General features: G+C 43.0%; 2 protein-coding genes across 3 annotated transcripts in view; one reads left to right on the top strand and one right to left on the bottom strand.

Annotated features, from left to right (window-relative positions):
* lxn (latexin) overlaps positions 1–6,847 on the bottom strand; it is a 21,698-nt gene extending 14,851 nt beyond the window's left edge. For both annotated transcript variants that reach the window (XM_063205668.1, XM_063205669.1), the window contains exons 1-3: positions 6,757–6,847; positions 1,506–1,668; positions 139–288 (exon numbers count right to left, since the gene is read on the bottom strand). In XM_063205668.1, coding sequence (XP_063061738.1) covers positions 139–288; positions 1,506–1,668; positions 6,757–6,773 — 330 coding nt within the window. In that variant the 5' untranslated portion in view covers positions 6,774–6,847. The remainder of the gene's footprint in view (positions 1–138; positions 289–1,505; positions 1,669–6,756) is intronic.
* mfsd1 (major facilitator superfamily domain containing 1) overlaps positions 6,045–14,848 on the top strand; it is a 26,590-nt gene continuing 17,786 nt past the window's right edge. The window contains exons 1-7 of the mRNA XM_063205667.1: positions 6,045–6,283; positions 6,790–6,842; positions 7,602–7,714; positions 9,639–9,681; positions 10,334–10,401; positions 10,717–10,825; positions 12,861–12,975. Of these exons, the coding sequence (XP_063061737.1) occupies positions 6,124–6,283; positions 6,790–6,842; positions 7,602–7,714; positions 9,639–9,681; positions 10,334–10,401; positions 10,717–10,825; positions 12,861–12,975 (661 nt within the window). The 5' untranslated portion in view covers positions 6,045–6,123. The remainder of the gene's footprint in view (positions 6,284–6,789; positions 6,843–7,601; positions 7,715–9,638; positions 9,682–10,333; positions 10,402–10,716; positions 10,826–12,860; positions 12,976–14,848) is intronic.

Here is a 14,848-nt window from a genome sequence, read left to right as displayed (position 1 = left end):
CTACATTGTAACTAGAGAATTGTAACTAAAGAATCCATTCTCTGCCCATCACTGTGTACAGTATGTGTGTTTGTGTGTGCGTGTGAAATGTCCATAATGTACATGTCGTGGATATGAATGCATAAGTAGAGGGCTCACCTCCAGTCCAGCCTTGTGGACTTGGTCCAGCATTATCCGTCTGTAGGGCGACCCATAGCGCGTGTTGAGGTAGTGCTGTACCACCTTGGCGGCCCGCTGGGCAGGGTAGTGGTGGGGTACCAGCTCTCCCCTTGGCATCGCACCTTCAAACTGATACCACACCGCACAGACAGGAGAGAATGATAGAGAAAGAGGGAGAAACAGAAGGCGAAACACACACAGGGAGTGAATGAGACAGCCGTGAGAAAGAGAGAGAGGAGTGACTGACAGTGAGAAAGGAGTGCGAATGTGTGTCTGGGGAGTGGTCCAGGTGGTAAAAAAGGGACTTTAGCCACTCTGAGACACTCCTCTGTGTCTGACATGCAGGAACTGGAGGAATGAAGAAAGAACAATTTTCGCTACATTACTGAGTGTGACACAGAGCAGTCTCCTTCTTCTTTCAGTTGACAAGAAACAAAATGAAAACGTCTGTCAAGTTTGTGAAACAGCTGCAAAGTCACTCACTAGGCGTATACACTTCTGTAAACATGAGAACAGTCCTCTTCCTTCTTCCTATGAAGAGGCAGGAGTGATCCCACCCACTCTTAAAGGGACAGACCAGCAAGTTTCCTGTTCATTGTCACATGAACAAATCCCAAGCCAAATCTTATTTCTAAATATCATGGCTCTGTGTAGTTACATGCTGCCAAGTCCACAGTAATTACTCGACTACACATTCTCTCGAACATTCTAGTTTTAGTGACTAACACAAAGTGGGTTTATGCTTAACTTCCAGGAAAACTTGCATTGGTAGACAGTGTAAACAACACAAGCAGCGGTGATGGTTAGCCCGTGACTCATCATCACTGCATTTAACAGCCATAAATTAAGATTAGTGTTGGCCAAATGCATACATGTCTGTGTGAGCTTGTCCATACCATGCTTTACTTTATAGTTTATTTCTTCACAGGGAACCACAAACAGAGCAAATCATTGACAGGAGTAATTGATGTAGCTTATTTGCATCTGTGGTCCTCTTTGACAGGGAGATCAACCAGAAAAGCAAGGGAAACAGTGTACCGCTAAAATACAAATAGATACAGCAATATCACCATGTCATTCAAAACAACAAGAACTATCTTGAGACTTACACAGTAAATCTTCATTTTCCTGACTGGGATCGCAAAACTACATCAATGTCCATATAGACGTACTATGTTATACAGTATGGACCCCAATGAAAATTAAATGCCTCATCTCAAGGAGTTTATTAAATACTTTGATAAAGAATATAAATTTGAATCTACATATGTCTCCACTCTCTATTCTGCGTATCCATCTTCTTGTCATATTCTGTCCCTCGTCACGCACAACCTCACAACATTCACCTTAGGGGGTACCTCCAGCTCCACTATGGCGTTGGACTGAAAAGGCTCCGAGTCCACCAGCGGCACCTCTGTCCCTGGCGATAGAGGGCCACCCAGTCCAACATCACTAAGAAGAAGCAGCAGCACAAAGACCCAGAGAGCACACGGTGCCCGACGTCTCATCCTGTCCTGGGAGAGAAAGACAACGACGGAGCCAAAAATGTTTTCGGTCAGTTTGTGTGTGTGACAGAGAAAGAAGGGTACGCTGAGAGCGTTTTGGATTTTTATATACTCCTCACGCAAGCCACAGCAAGGGTTGTCACCTTACGCAAGAGCACAGTGGGATCTTTTGCAGAGAGAAGCCGATGCTGTTTCGGATAAACAAGAGAGGGTGTTTCCTGCTGAACTCAAACAAACTGTTCCCCTCAGACCATGGGGAAACAGCTGAACACACACACACTACATGACTTTTCCTTCCCCTTCGCTTTCTGGCTGACCAGCTGCCTGTCCGTTTCAACAGTCTAACTGTTAGTGAGTGTGTGTGTGTGTGTGTGTGTGTGTGTGTGTGTGTGTGTGTGTGTGTGTGTGTGTGTGTGTGTGTGTGTGTGTGTGTGTGTGTGTGTGTGTGTGTGTGTGCGTGCGTGATCCAACCATGTACAACGGCCATTTACACATGTAACCAAGAGATTTTGCATTCTATACAGTGTGTTGATCTGTTGTTTGTGTTAGTATTACATTTGGTGTGTTATGTGGTGTTACAGATGACTGGTACTCATCTGTGGTCAATGGGGTCCATGATGCTCTGTGTACATGCACAGAGTGTCCACATACTGCTGTGGTCTCTATGAGTGAGTGAACGTGCATGAAGGTCCATCAGTCAGCAAACCTCAGTGAAGATAAGCAGAAGTTAAATTGCGTTTACATTTTTGAAAATAGAGAAAGTCCTTCTTGATTAACTGAGATGGATTTCAACTTCTGTTGTAAAGACTAGCAGAGAGAGCTGAGGGTGAAGATGGCTCTCAAAGGACTTAAGTGCAATTTAAACTCTGGAGCTTTATTACTGATGATTTCCCCTGGTTTTTAACTTCATAAGCCTGCTGACTGGATCCTTAAATTCCAGACATATACTTCATTCTCGTCTAATCGTCACAAATCAGCAGTGAAGGAAGTTTCACCAGTACAGTTGTGGGTGGACTTGGTAATTACTTGCTTGTAGCTCAGCCAAACACCTACACAAATGCGGTGTGGGCAGCTATGGCCTATTTTTCTTTCTTATTGTTTGTCTGTTAAGGTTTTTTGGAGTTTAGAATAATGGCATGTACTAGCCTAATGCCATGCCCATAAAACGTGGAGGAGACACACTCACACTAATATCCTAATGATTCTCACAGTTTTTAACTGGGTGCTGAATCCCGCATAAACCGTAAATGAATGAAGGAAGCGAAGGACTATTCAGATTTTTTTCTTTGTTTATTCGCCCACAAATGTTTGAGACAGAGCCCTTCTTCAGTGTGTAATGGCGATGATGTGATGATGAGCTGGCCGTTACAGGCTAAAGAAGGGCTCTGTCTGAAACGTTTGTGAGACCAGGAGTCCATTACAATATGCGACCTTGCCTCCTCCACTTGTGCTTGTTTCCTCGCCCCGTCTCCTGGCCCCTCCTCCGTGGAGAAAACGATAAAGTTTCCCAGCTGTCAGCCTAGCCACAACAACTTTTGAGGGACTGTTTTTCATTCACCATCCCAATTGCAATTGAGGTTTTGCAAGATATTGAAATATAATGCTGTTGTCAGTGATGTCATCATGACATATTACTTCCTGGTACGAGCAAACAAGCACAAGTGGAGGAGGCAAGGCCGTATATTGTAACGCACTCCAGGCATCATGAACATGCCAAAATGGCTAGTAAATGTAATCTTACTAGCCAAACATACACTCACTAATGGGTCAACGTGGCAAATACGTTAGTCTTTTCTACCAGCCAAACTGAAATTTCACCAGCATTTGGCTGGTTGGCAGGTGTTCATTTAGAGCCCTGTTTATCAATAATGAAAAGCAAACAATAATTTAATCATGAGTGATTTGAACAGGATGTCAAGACATGGATAGAGGGTTTTGCATGAACAAGAATCCCTCTGCTGTTAGCCCTCAGTAACCCTGAGGTAGTCTTTGGTGGGCCTCAGACCCAGAAAGGTTGGGAACCCCTGCTTCACTCCCATACTGCCAAAGAGTTGGTTTGACAGGCTCTCTGTGAGTCATGTGCTCACTAGTCATCTGGTAACGAGACGCCAAAGCAGTCAAATAACTTAATAACATTTTTTTTTCTTTCTAAAATGTACTTGTATTGAGTTCTTATAGCAGTAAATCCAATTGTTTTGCTTGCAGTTGTGTATGATGGCCAGTAGAGGGAAGCAACGCGTCTGGGAAAACAAACCATCATTACACAGGTATCTGGTTGTAACAGCTCTGTATCACTGATGAACAAGCTAAAATCCAATTTCACTTGGTTTGTGTCATCCACATCATCCCCAAAGGGTTATTTATCTTGGACTCTGTTGAGTACAAATTGTCTTAATTAACATTATCTGTAAAACTAAAACCAATGACTAAATGAGTAATTCATGCCAATATTGTGGAGCAGTGTTCACAATATTGTTCCTCTTTCATGTTACTAAAAAAGCGACACAGACACACTCACACTATCATCTAATGCAGTGTTTCTCAACCTTTTTTTAGGCGAGGCACCCTTTCAATTCATGAAAAATTTCAAGGCACCCCAAACCAACAAGCCGTAGCATGGCATCGCATCCGATACCACACAAGCTTAGAAAAGTGACACATTTGGAGACGTCACACGACCTACGTTCGAAGTTGCAGCTGACTGGGGCGACCTATATTTACTTTATTGTGCGTAAATGGCAGATGAAAGATTCCAATGACTAGCATTAACTTATCAATTTAGACAAATATGTATTATATTACATAATGTATTTATTTTTAGCCACGTTTCCGCGGCACCCCTGAGGGGAGCCCGCGGCACCCCAGGGTCCCCCGGCACCCCTGTTGAGAAACACTGATCTAATGATTCTCACAGTTCATAGCCCCGTAATGCATGCCATACCATCTGAGGCACGCTGTAATAGTCATTGAAAGGTTAATTACCGTAATACTACTCTAGTATGACATAACACAGGGCCTTTGGTAATGCACTATGACTTGCTCATTGCCACTCTGGTAAGAAACCCTGGATAACACAACACATTTACAACGCTGTGTTTTAAGGGGCTAACTGGGTGATGGATCCCATTTGAAGCATACATGAATGAAGGAAGCGAAGGACAGGACTCTTCAGATAGGCCAATAAACAAAGAAACAAATCTGAAGAGTGCTGTCCTTCACTTCCTTCATACCTTTACATGTTATCACATAGTTTACATTCTTAACCTATATGGTTTTATGTGGGGTGCACATTGACAAGACTATCATTCTGATATTCCAGACAAGGCCTGATGAAGGTCTAGTACCGAAACGTCATTTATTAAAGAAAGAACAGCGAAATGGTCAATGTGCGGGAGTTTCTTTAAACTATTCCAGACAGACAGACAGACTTGTGGAAGCAGTGCACTCCTCTCCTTCAGTCACAGAGGGGCCATGAATTTACTCTCTCTGACTGACTGATTAATTAAGTAATGAATTATTATCTTTGCTGGCAGGCAGGCAGAGCTCGATTTTCCACCTCGCTGTATTTTCCACCCGAAAACATTTAATGAGCCACACTGCTATTACCCTGTTCTCCCGTGGCAGAAGGAGGCGAGCCATGTTTGTCAAGTGCAGATTAAATTCGGTAACAGATGACCTGGCCAGAGTGAATTGTGGGCTATTTCTAAATGACTCAGGAAATTACTTGCTGTGATAGGTGATGGCTGACCCAGCAGTGGATGTCCGTCATGGTGGCCTACTTTTCCATTCTCGTCTCCCATTGCAAATACATTGGCTTATATAGGCCTACGTCCTGCAGTGCTTCATTAGAGAAGGTGGATCAGTTTTCCCACTGAGCAAAACTTTTGAAGACAGGTCAATGACCCCTATTTGTCTCACTATAGGCCTATTTGAGTTCTGCCAACAAATATATGGACAAACAAATGCACTTAATGCTTAAACGTAATGCTTTAAAACATGGATGGACACTATTTCAGGCTCTTATCTCATTTAATGGGGCATGGATAGTTGTTGGAAATTGGAGTGTCTGGCCTGAACCAATTTCACACACTTCTCGCCATCTGATAAGTATGTGATTGCTCTTATCTTTGCGCTGAAGATAGGCTGGATATTGGGGAGGGAGTGAGCTGGCCATAAACATCACCCAGTAATGTTGATTATCATACCGGTAGACATAAACCTCTGAAAAACACCACACACAAAAAAACATCAACAGCAAATGCAGACTAGCAGGGAGTCTGCAGAATGGAGCTCAAATGCGACACTCACCGGTAGAGCTAGGTACTGCCTGTTCAGTGGACTGCTCAGTCAGCTGTCACATGCTTGTGGTTGGTCACATGACTTTGTTTAAGTCTCCCGCTGCTAGCTTAGCTAGCGCACAATTTTTAACTTTTTGCTCATTTTGAGGGAGCCGACAACTATGGCTGGGATGGGAGAGGAGGACAGCTTGATCCAAGGAGAGGATTCATTCTCTGGATCTGACCGCGATGGCAGGGCAAGAACGATGCCGGCGATTTGTGACCCAAGTCATTGGGCACACCGAATCGTTGTTTTGGTGTTTATGTGTTTTCTCGGCTTTGGTAAGCAACCTTTCTTCATACCAGAAAGTAGCACACGTCTGACAGCGAGCTGCTTGAGTTTAGCTAGTATATTCTGGCTGACTGACAACTCTGTGTTATAATTGAGTAATGAAGTAATAACTCTTGTTATGTTGTTGACAGAGCTAGTTTTACATTTCTTCATTCAGTTTTAGGTGGGTTAGTTCCCCTACTCTAACATGTATGAACACGTAGACAAATGTGTTGGTTTGGCTTGGGAAGTGTTGGGTTCACAACAATGTCAAATTGTCCGCATATGTTTTTTTCTGCACTATATTTGTGAAAAAGTGTTGCGGACAGGCTATGTTCATGTCACCATCCACACCTAAATTACACCCGTGCACACACAGGCTAGACTACTTTCGAATCACTAGTTTCCAAGAATATTCCATGTAAATACTGCTATTCTACCATGACATGTTATTGAAGAAAGTAAGCCCACTACATTTTATCACCTTAACTGATCCATCATCGCTTTCCCCCTCCAGGAAGTTACTTCTGTTACGATAACCCCGCTGCCCTCCAGACACAAGTGATGCAGGTGAGGGGTCCATTTCACAGTGACGTCAGGAGCATGGGGCCAAAGCATTGACAGTTATATCTACTGTCAATGGGTCAAAGTTGTCTCTGATGGGGCTCTTGAGAATGATTGTGTAGCCTACAAATTGGCTGATAGGAGATACCTAGGCACAGTTTTGCCATGAATATTGCATTCATGTTTTGTGCTGAACAATTCTGCATGCTATGCAGGACATTGGGTGGTTCAATCATGTCTGTTTATATCTGTCACTGTTTCTGCATCCGTTTTGCTTATCAGTCAAGCTGTCTCACCTCCTGTTCTGTCTGTGTTAAGTGCATGAAGATAGGTGTGGTCACCTCAGTGACGGCCAGCTTTTTTCCTGACCTATCTAACAGAACTAACTGATTTTGTTGAAAGCACAGATCCACTTGTGATCACCACAAGTCTGTTGGACACTTTCTGAACAATTTTACATTCTTTATTTAATAAAATAAAATAATAATAATAATGGTAAAAATGTGATTCCTAAATCCCCCAAATAACTTCCCCTTCACAGGTGTAGCTCTACCTCCTGGGCCGGATTAAGATGGCCAGTACATTTCTATCAACTGTAGGCCTACTGAACACAGCAGATACATTGTCCAGTAATGCATCTCGTCAAAATTCTGCAATTTTTCACTTTTGGCCAATCAAGGGCCCCATGGCAGGTGGGGGTCCCTAGGGTTCAACCTATCTAGTTCCTGCCCTTGCTAACTCCCTCCCTCTTAAACGCCCATGCAGGATATGAAGGTGAACACCTCCGGTTTCATGCAGCTGTATGCCTGGTATTCGTGGCCCAATGTGATCCTGTGCTTCCTGGGAGGCTTCCTCCTGGACAGAGTGTTTGGCATCAGGTGAGTAAGCAGCAGACAGCATTTCAAGAACAAAGGGATGCAGTGATAGTGGAGTGATGAGCCTGAAGGGGGGTGAAGTGATAAGCCTGATTAGGTTAACCTACAGCAGGGGTTCCCAACCTTTTTCAACTTGGGGCCCACTCAAAATTGTCAAAAGTGTTCGGGGCTCACCTCCTGAGCCAATTAAGAATAAAACTCAAATAAATCAACAGCAATTCACACCAAAATATGATTATTATTTTTGGAAAATGATTTCAAGGCCCACTTGGAAGACCTTCAGGGCCCACCAGTGGACCCCGGCCCATAGGTTGGGAACCACTGACCTACAGGAAGTGATAAAGCTAATAATAGATAGGCTGCAGGCGTTGTTTAGTTAGGAAGACGATGAGTCTATGCTCTCCTATATTCAAGGTTAAGTTAACCTGTTTCTCAAAAGTTAAGTAACCATTTTTCGAAAGCGTAGCTGTTAGCAGTTAGCACCTTGGGTAGTTGCCAATGGGAAATTGTATTGCAGCCAACAAAGTAGCTAATATAGATGGCAACTACGCTTTTGAGAAATGCACCCCTGGCTTGCTTCTGAACCTACTGAACCTGCTTTGCTACTTTTTGGAGCAACAACGTTACACACACACACACACACACACACACACACACACACACACACACACACACACACACACACACACACACACACACACACACACACACCCGTTGGCTTTAGTTTGAAAGCAAAACAACTCCCATTGTAAGGAGACTTGGCAAAAAGTATCAGTGGTCTAGGGAAAGCCAAAGTCTGTCATGTGATTGTTCAAAAGTACCAAAATGCCAATATTGACCATCATTATTTGTCTCCATTTACCACCCAGCCCTATCATATGTTCAGAACTACTGTAGGGCTGTTGCCCAAAGTAAGTTTCATTTTTGGCTGCCTACAAAATTGAATTTTCGAATATAATTTTGGATTCAGAGCCGTCAATATTTAGCACTAAGCTCTGACTTAAGTTTAAGAGGCTTGGGTATGAGTTTCCACACCTATTGACACACTAATCATTTAACACTGTCTGATTATGATTATGTCTGAAATGGCCATGTGAGATATGCTGTGTCACACATTCACCTTCTCTGATAGGAGGCAAACGGTTAATGGTGCAATGATAGATAGCGCCTCATTGTACGATATAAAATAAATTTGCCCCCTTTATACACAAACTACAATTGGGTCCAGCACGGTCGTCACACTACCATTGTGCAAATGTGTCCTCGCTCTGTTCATTTCAATTGACAAGAGGTGTGTGTGTGTGTGTGTGTGTGTCTCTCTCTCTGTGTGTGTCTCTCTGTGTGTGTCTCTCTGTGTGTGTCTCTCTGTGTGTGTCTCTCTGTGTGCGTCTCTGTGTGTGCGTCTCTGTGTGTGTGTCTCTGTGTGTGTTTCTCTGTGTGTGTGTCTGTGTCTGTGTGTGTGTGTGTGTGTGACGAGTAAACATTTCCCTATCAGATGCCAGTTGTGGTTGGTGTGGCACCATAGTGCACCGTTCCCACTTTCTAATGCATTTGGCTGTTTGCATTAGTTTAATCTCAGGCCACGGCGCTGATATTGCTGACTGCTTTTAGATGTCAATTTTAAGCAATGACCTCACTGATTTCCCTGTGCTAATAGCTCACCATCTGTGCTATCTCTCTCTCTCTCTCTCTCTCTCTCTCTCTCTCTCTCTCTCTCTCTCTCTCTCTCTCTCTCTCTCTCTCTCTCTCCTCTCTCTCTCTCTCTTTCTCTCTCTCTCTCTTTCTCTCTCTCTCTGTCTCTCTCTCTCTCTCTCTCTCTGTCTCTCTCTCTCTCTTTTTCTCTCTCTCTGTCTCTCTCTCTCTCTCTCTCTCTCTCTCTCTCTCTCTCTCTCTCTCTCTCTCTCTCTCTGTCTCTTTCTGTCTGCAGGCTTGGGACTATAATCTTTGGCTCCTTTGTCTTTGTTGGGCAGGTATGACATACACACGTGGTCACACACAGCTATTTCATAGTTACATTTTAGTGTCACACTGTCCCTAGGGTTTATATTTTGGCAGTTTCTGAGATTCATGACTGATGAACAGATTTTACTGATGAGGGGGGAGTCCAGTGAAATCCACACATTTTAGCCAAGGCATTTGGTTTCTCTGCATTTTTGTTCTTGTAAAACTACATGCATTTTGTTTTTTGTGTGTTAACTACTAAATGTTTCAGTTAAAATGGGTGTATGAAAAAGACTTGTACTACTTGAAAGACATGGAAGAGACCTGTAGCCTCTTGCGCCAGATATCTAGTCAAAAAACCTCAACAGCGTCTTACGAGATTAAGACTTAACTATTTATTTTTCGAACAATGCGTTGTAATAAGGGCTCTGCAGGAAGAGGTTAAACCATTGTGTGTACTCAAAAGACGAGCAAAAACTGAGATTCATTTATACAGGGGATTTCGTACTTTTCCAGCTTAATGTGCTTCACCAAGAAATGTTAAAAACAGAGAGAGACAAAAGAAAATACATCAAGGAGACTTCAAAAAGCTATACTTAAAATTGGATGACTTTAGACACAGTTTTGTATTTTTTGCAGTTTTGAACGAGTAACAGCTCAATAAATGTGTGATGTTTTCAGATCATCTTCGCCAGTGGGGCTCTGGCAGGACGCTTCTGGTTGATGGAAGTGGGCAGATTTGTTTTCGGGTAAGACAGTGTTCATAAACTATCTCTGACTCTAATGTGCACTGAAGTGTTACAACTACACTGACTGAGACTGTTTGGCACGTGATTTCACAACACTCTAAATTCAAAGCTATAAATAAAACATTGTTGGGTAAGTTGAGAGAAAAAAAGTCATTGGTGGTAGTTAGGCAATCATAGAATATAAAAGTATACACATATTAAATTAATACTTTGATATCATGAAAAAAAGAATAAAAATAAAGGTGCAGTAGTTATTCAAGAAAAGTTAACTGTTGATTAAGTTTGTAACTCTTGCCTGTTGTCTGCTGTGTTCAGGATTGGCGGTGAATCGCTAGCCGTGGCCCAGAACACCTATGCAGTGAACTGGTTCAAAGGCAAGGAGCTGAACCTGGTGTTTGGACTGCAGCTGAGCATGGCCAGACTGGTAAGGGCCTTGTGATCAAATGGCGTGAGGATTCTCATTCATCCAGATCCCAGTCATAGTCTACAGTAGTGTTTCTCACCGGGGCTGAGAGGGGGCGATGCTTAGTGGCCCTTGGGGGGCATTAGTTCATTTTATTTTTTAACAATAAAGGAGACATTGGGAGGCTTATGATGAGGCCACGGGGGCATTTGTTCAAAAAAGGTTGAGAACCACTGGTCTACACAGTTCAGTTGTAGGAAACTCTCCAAAGAAACTAACTTCTGATTCCCGCATTAGAATTAGACATCGGTAAGTAAGGGCCTTGTGCTCAGATGTCTGAGGATTTTTTATTCATTCAGGCCATGGTTTAAAGAGTTAAAGGCGAATTCTTGTCAACATGCGGTTGTATTGCTCACGGTACACCTTGACTGCATGCTACATCGTTGGGTACTGACAAGTCAAGGGTAACGTATGCAATACAATTGAATGTGGAAATTCTCCTTTCATTTTTCGGCAACTTTACAGAGAAAAATAACATCAGAATGAGAAATGAGGCTTCAAGCTGCCAAAAGAAGTCAAGTTGACTGCAAATTAACTCCTAAAGACTTAACCCATTGATGCTGAATGCTGTTTATACGCAACATTGACCCAGGGGCCTGGAGCGTGAATGCAGCTTTATTTATTATTATTATTATTTTTTAGAGCCGAATGAACACATTCTATCGCAAGATGGGGGTCTTTTATATGCAACTTATTTCATGTTTTTAGGAGGCTGAGATATTTAGGTTTTTATAGGCTTAGGACACCTTTTCCCTAACAAGGCTTACATTGAGCAGGCGTTTTTTTGCCATTGCCTTAGGTTAGAATGGGTTGCAATGACTTAGATGGAATGAATATATTCCCTGGCATCCAATTCATTTTTTTTTAAAGAAAGGTGAATGTATTCAGGGTCCAAAAAGACACACATTTTCTTTCCTTTTGACTCTGTGAATAATAATAATAATAATAATACTTTCGTTTTATATAGCGCCTTTCAAAACACCCAAGGACGCTTCACAGACTGTTGTGTTGGACAGTGTGAGTGTGTGTGCGCGTCAGTGTGTGAGCATGTGTGTGAATGCATGTAAGTGAAAGTGCTTGTGGAACTAGCAGCCATAAGCCTCCAGGAAGAGATTGCTTAAACATGGCCAGTGAAGGGGCATTCTGGATGTGGTCGGGCAGATTGTTCCAAAGAATGGGAGCAGCAACATGGAAGGCTCTGTCACTGGTGGCCTTGAGCCTGGTATGAGAGATGATCAGCTGGCCCTTGGAAGAGGACCGCAGGGATCTTGGGGTGTGAAGGAGGTTTGTGAGGTAGTGGGTTGCCAGACCATGGAGGGACTTGAAGTTTAGGGGGAGGACTTTGTAGGTAATGCGTGACTTGATGGGGAGCCAGTGAAGCTGCTTAAGTATGGGGGTGATGTGCTGCCAGGGTCTAGGGCTCTGTGGTGGGATTTCCTGACTAGTTTTTATCTCTGAAGATACAATTACAATTTCTGGTGAAATTAAAAGTCAACACAGAATCTTATTAAATCACTCAAGCTGTCTAGTGTCTTTGCAATTATCTGTTTGTTTTTATCCATTTCTTGGCACAATTATACACTGTCACTAGCTTAAGATTTTGTTACTGACAACAAGTGGCGAAAGCAAATTATGGTAATGAGATGGGAAATGCAGAGCAGTCAAAACAAAGATTGTTCCTCCTGTGTCCTTCCTCTATCATTTTGCTCTTTTCATCTATTTATCACTTCTTATTTTGTGTGTGTACTGCCTCACCTCCTTTGTACCTTTCTTCATCATCTTAATATGCCTTTCAAAAATGTTGGATTTTCTATACAACTTTGCTCTCCTTCCCTTTGTCTGAATGAATCCACTCATGTATGGATTTCTCTCTCTCTCTCTCTCTCTCTCTCTCTGTCTCTGTCTCTCTCTCTCTCTCTCTCTGTCTCTCTCTCTCTCTCTCTCTCTCTCTCTCTCTCTCTCTCTCTCTCTCTCTCTCTCTCTCTCTCTCTCTCAGGGCAGCACTGTAAACATGAACATAATGGGCTGGGTGTATGACAAGATAAGGGCCTCCATGGATGCCTCAGGCGTCACGACAGGCTACACCACCCTGGGCATCTCTCTCATGATCGGTACGTCAAACGGAAACCTCTTCACTTTCACCAGCCTTTCGTATATGTCAGGGGTGTTCAATTATAAGTCACAGAGGGCTAGATTTTAAAATTCCCTCCAGTGATGGGGCCAAACATAGATTCTGTATAACTGCGAGCAGCACGGTGTCTGAGGTATGGACGCGAAACAAGCAGACAGAACAGACATTCGCTTCTCTATTTCTTAGTAGTCTTATGATTGTCTATTTATGACACTGATAAAAATTCACTCTCATTGCATGCATGGTAGAGATATCCCAACCTGAAGTGTTAGTGATAGCAAATTATGCACGGCCACAGAGAGCGCAGACATTTGTTTTCATTTTGTTCTGACCTCATGTGGGGCCAGAACCTTGCCATCCAAGGGCCGCATCTGGCCCCAGGGCCTCCATTTGAATTGCCCTGGTATATACAGCAGGAGCCACTCATTTGGTACCATGGCTCCTTGACTGCACCATGCAAGGTCCTTGCGAGGTGTGGACGATCTCTATTGATCGCCTTCACATGAACACCTTGACTGTCCCCTTGTATGTACATGGAAGAGGAAAGATATTATTATTATTATTAAATTATTACAGTGCACTTAGCTGACGCTTTCATTTTTATTAAAAGCAACTTATTAGTTGTCAGGGTATTGGTTACAGTCCCTGGAGCAATTTGGGGTTAGGTGCCTTGCTCAAGGGCACTTCAGCCATGGATGGAGATGTAGGGAGAGGTCAGGGGGGATTTGAACCTGCAACTAGATTGAAAGACCAACTCTCTAACCACTAGGCCACGGCAGATAAGTGGCTCCTATGCCACGTGTTGAAGTTAGTCCTCATGCTTATGGACTCCTGTAGCATGGTGGCTCAAAGAGACCTAACATAGCCTTACATTGTGGGTAGTTTGTTTGAAGTGGGCAGTTTGAAGTTTCAAGCTTCTGCCTTTCAGTTCCCTGAAAAATTTAGCCGAGCAAAATTGAGGTTCCCTAACATAAAGCTGCAGCCGAAAATGGCTTGAATCCTTCCTCCTGGCTTACCAGTGGAGAGACCGAGGCAGACAACCATTTGCCTAAAATCAATACACAAACACAGTGACTCTAGTGCTAGTGCCTCGGATAATGTTGTAATCTCAGACACGCCTGAAGGAAAACTGTATTGTACAACATGTCTTGTAGAACTCAAAATAGATGACATCACTCCCAATAAGCGTTAGCGAGTGTAATCTAAGTCCCCTATAAGAAAGGCTCCAATGAATCGCTTTCATTCAAGTCCTTCACCACCAGCCGCAGTGAAATCCAAGCCTGTGTAGTAGTAAATGGCGGTGTCTGTGTCTGTCGTTGACGTGCAATCGGGGCCTCGCGGAGCAACTTCAAAGCTCCTTGTCATAGCGACGGGAGGCAAGTGGAAGCTTGTTTTTCTCTGATTCAGTAGTCTGACAAGGCAACTGCTTCTCCTTTCACTTCTCCTGTTGTTATCACGTTTGTGTGTTGGATATGATTTTTTTTTTTGCTCAGTACAGACAGTCCTACACAGCTCTTTTTCCTCCTCTGCTTTCCTCAAGTTCCTCTTAACGTACTCAGGGCTGATAGTATTCAGGCTCAGTGCTTGGCTTGGAAGAGTTTATCTGTAACATAAAAATATAACACATGACTCATGTAACATATGTTCATGACCCATTAGGTTTTTCTTCTTTCAAAAAAGGTTAAACGTTCAGGCTCAGGACATTTTTTTTTACTATCAGGCCTGCGAACTACACAGCAATGGCACAGATGACTATAAGTATATACAGTGCCCTCCACAATTAATGGCACCCCTGGTTGAGATGTGTTTTTTTAGCTTCCAATTATTTATTTTTTTTCTAAATAATATGGGAC

The sequence above is a fragment of the Engraulis encrasicolus genome, chromosome 8, assembly GCF_034702125.1.
Source record: "Engraulis encrasicolus isolate BLACKSEA-1 chromosome 8, IST_EnEncr_1.0, whole genome shotgun sequence".
NCBI classification, from domain to species: domain Eukaryota; kingdom Metazoa; phylum Chordata; class Actinopteri; order Clupeiformes; family Engraulidae; genus Engraulis; species Engraulis encrasicolus.
The sequence above is the reverse complement of the archived record's forward strand: the minus strand, read 5'-3'. Positions and strand labels throughout refer to the sequence as shown.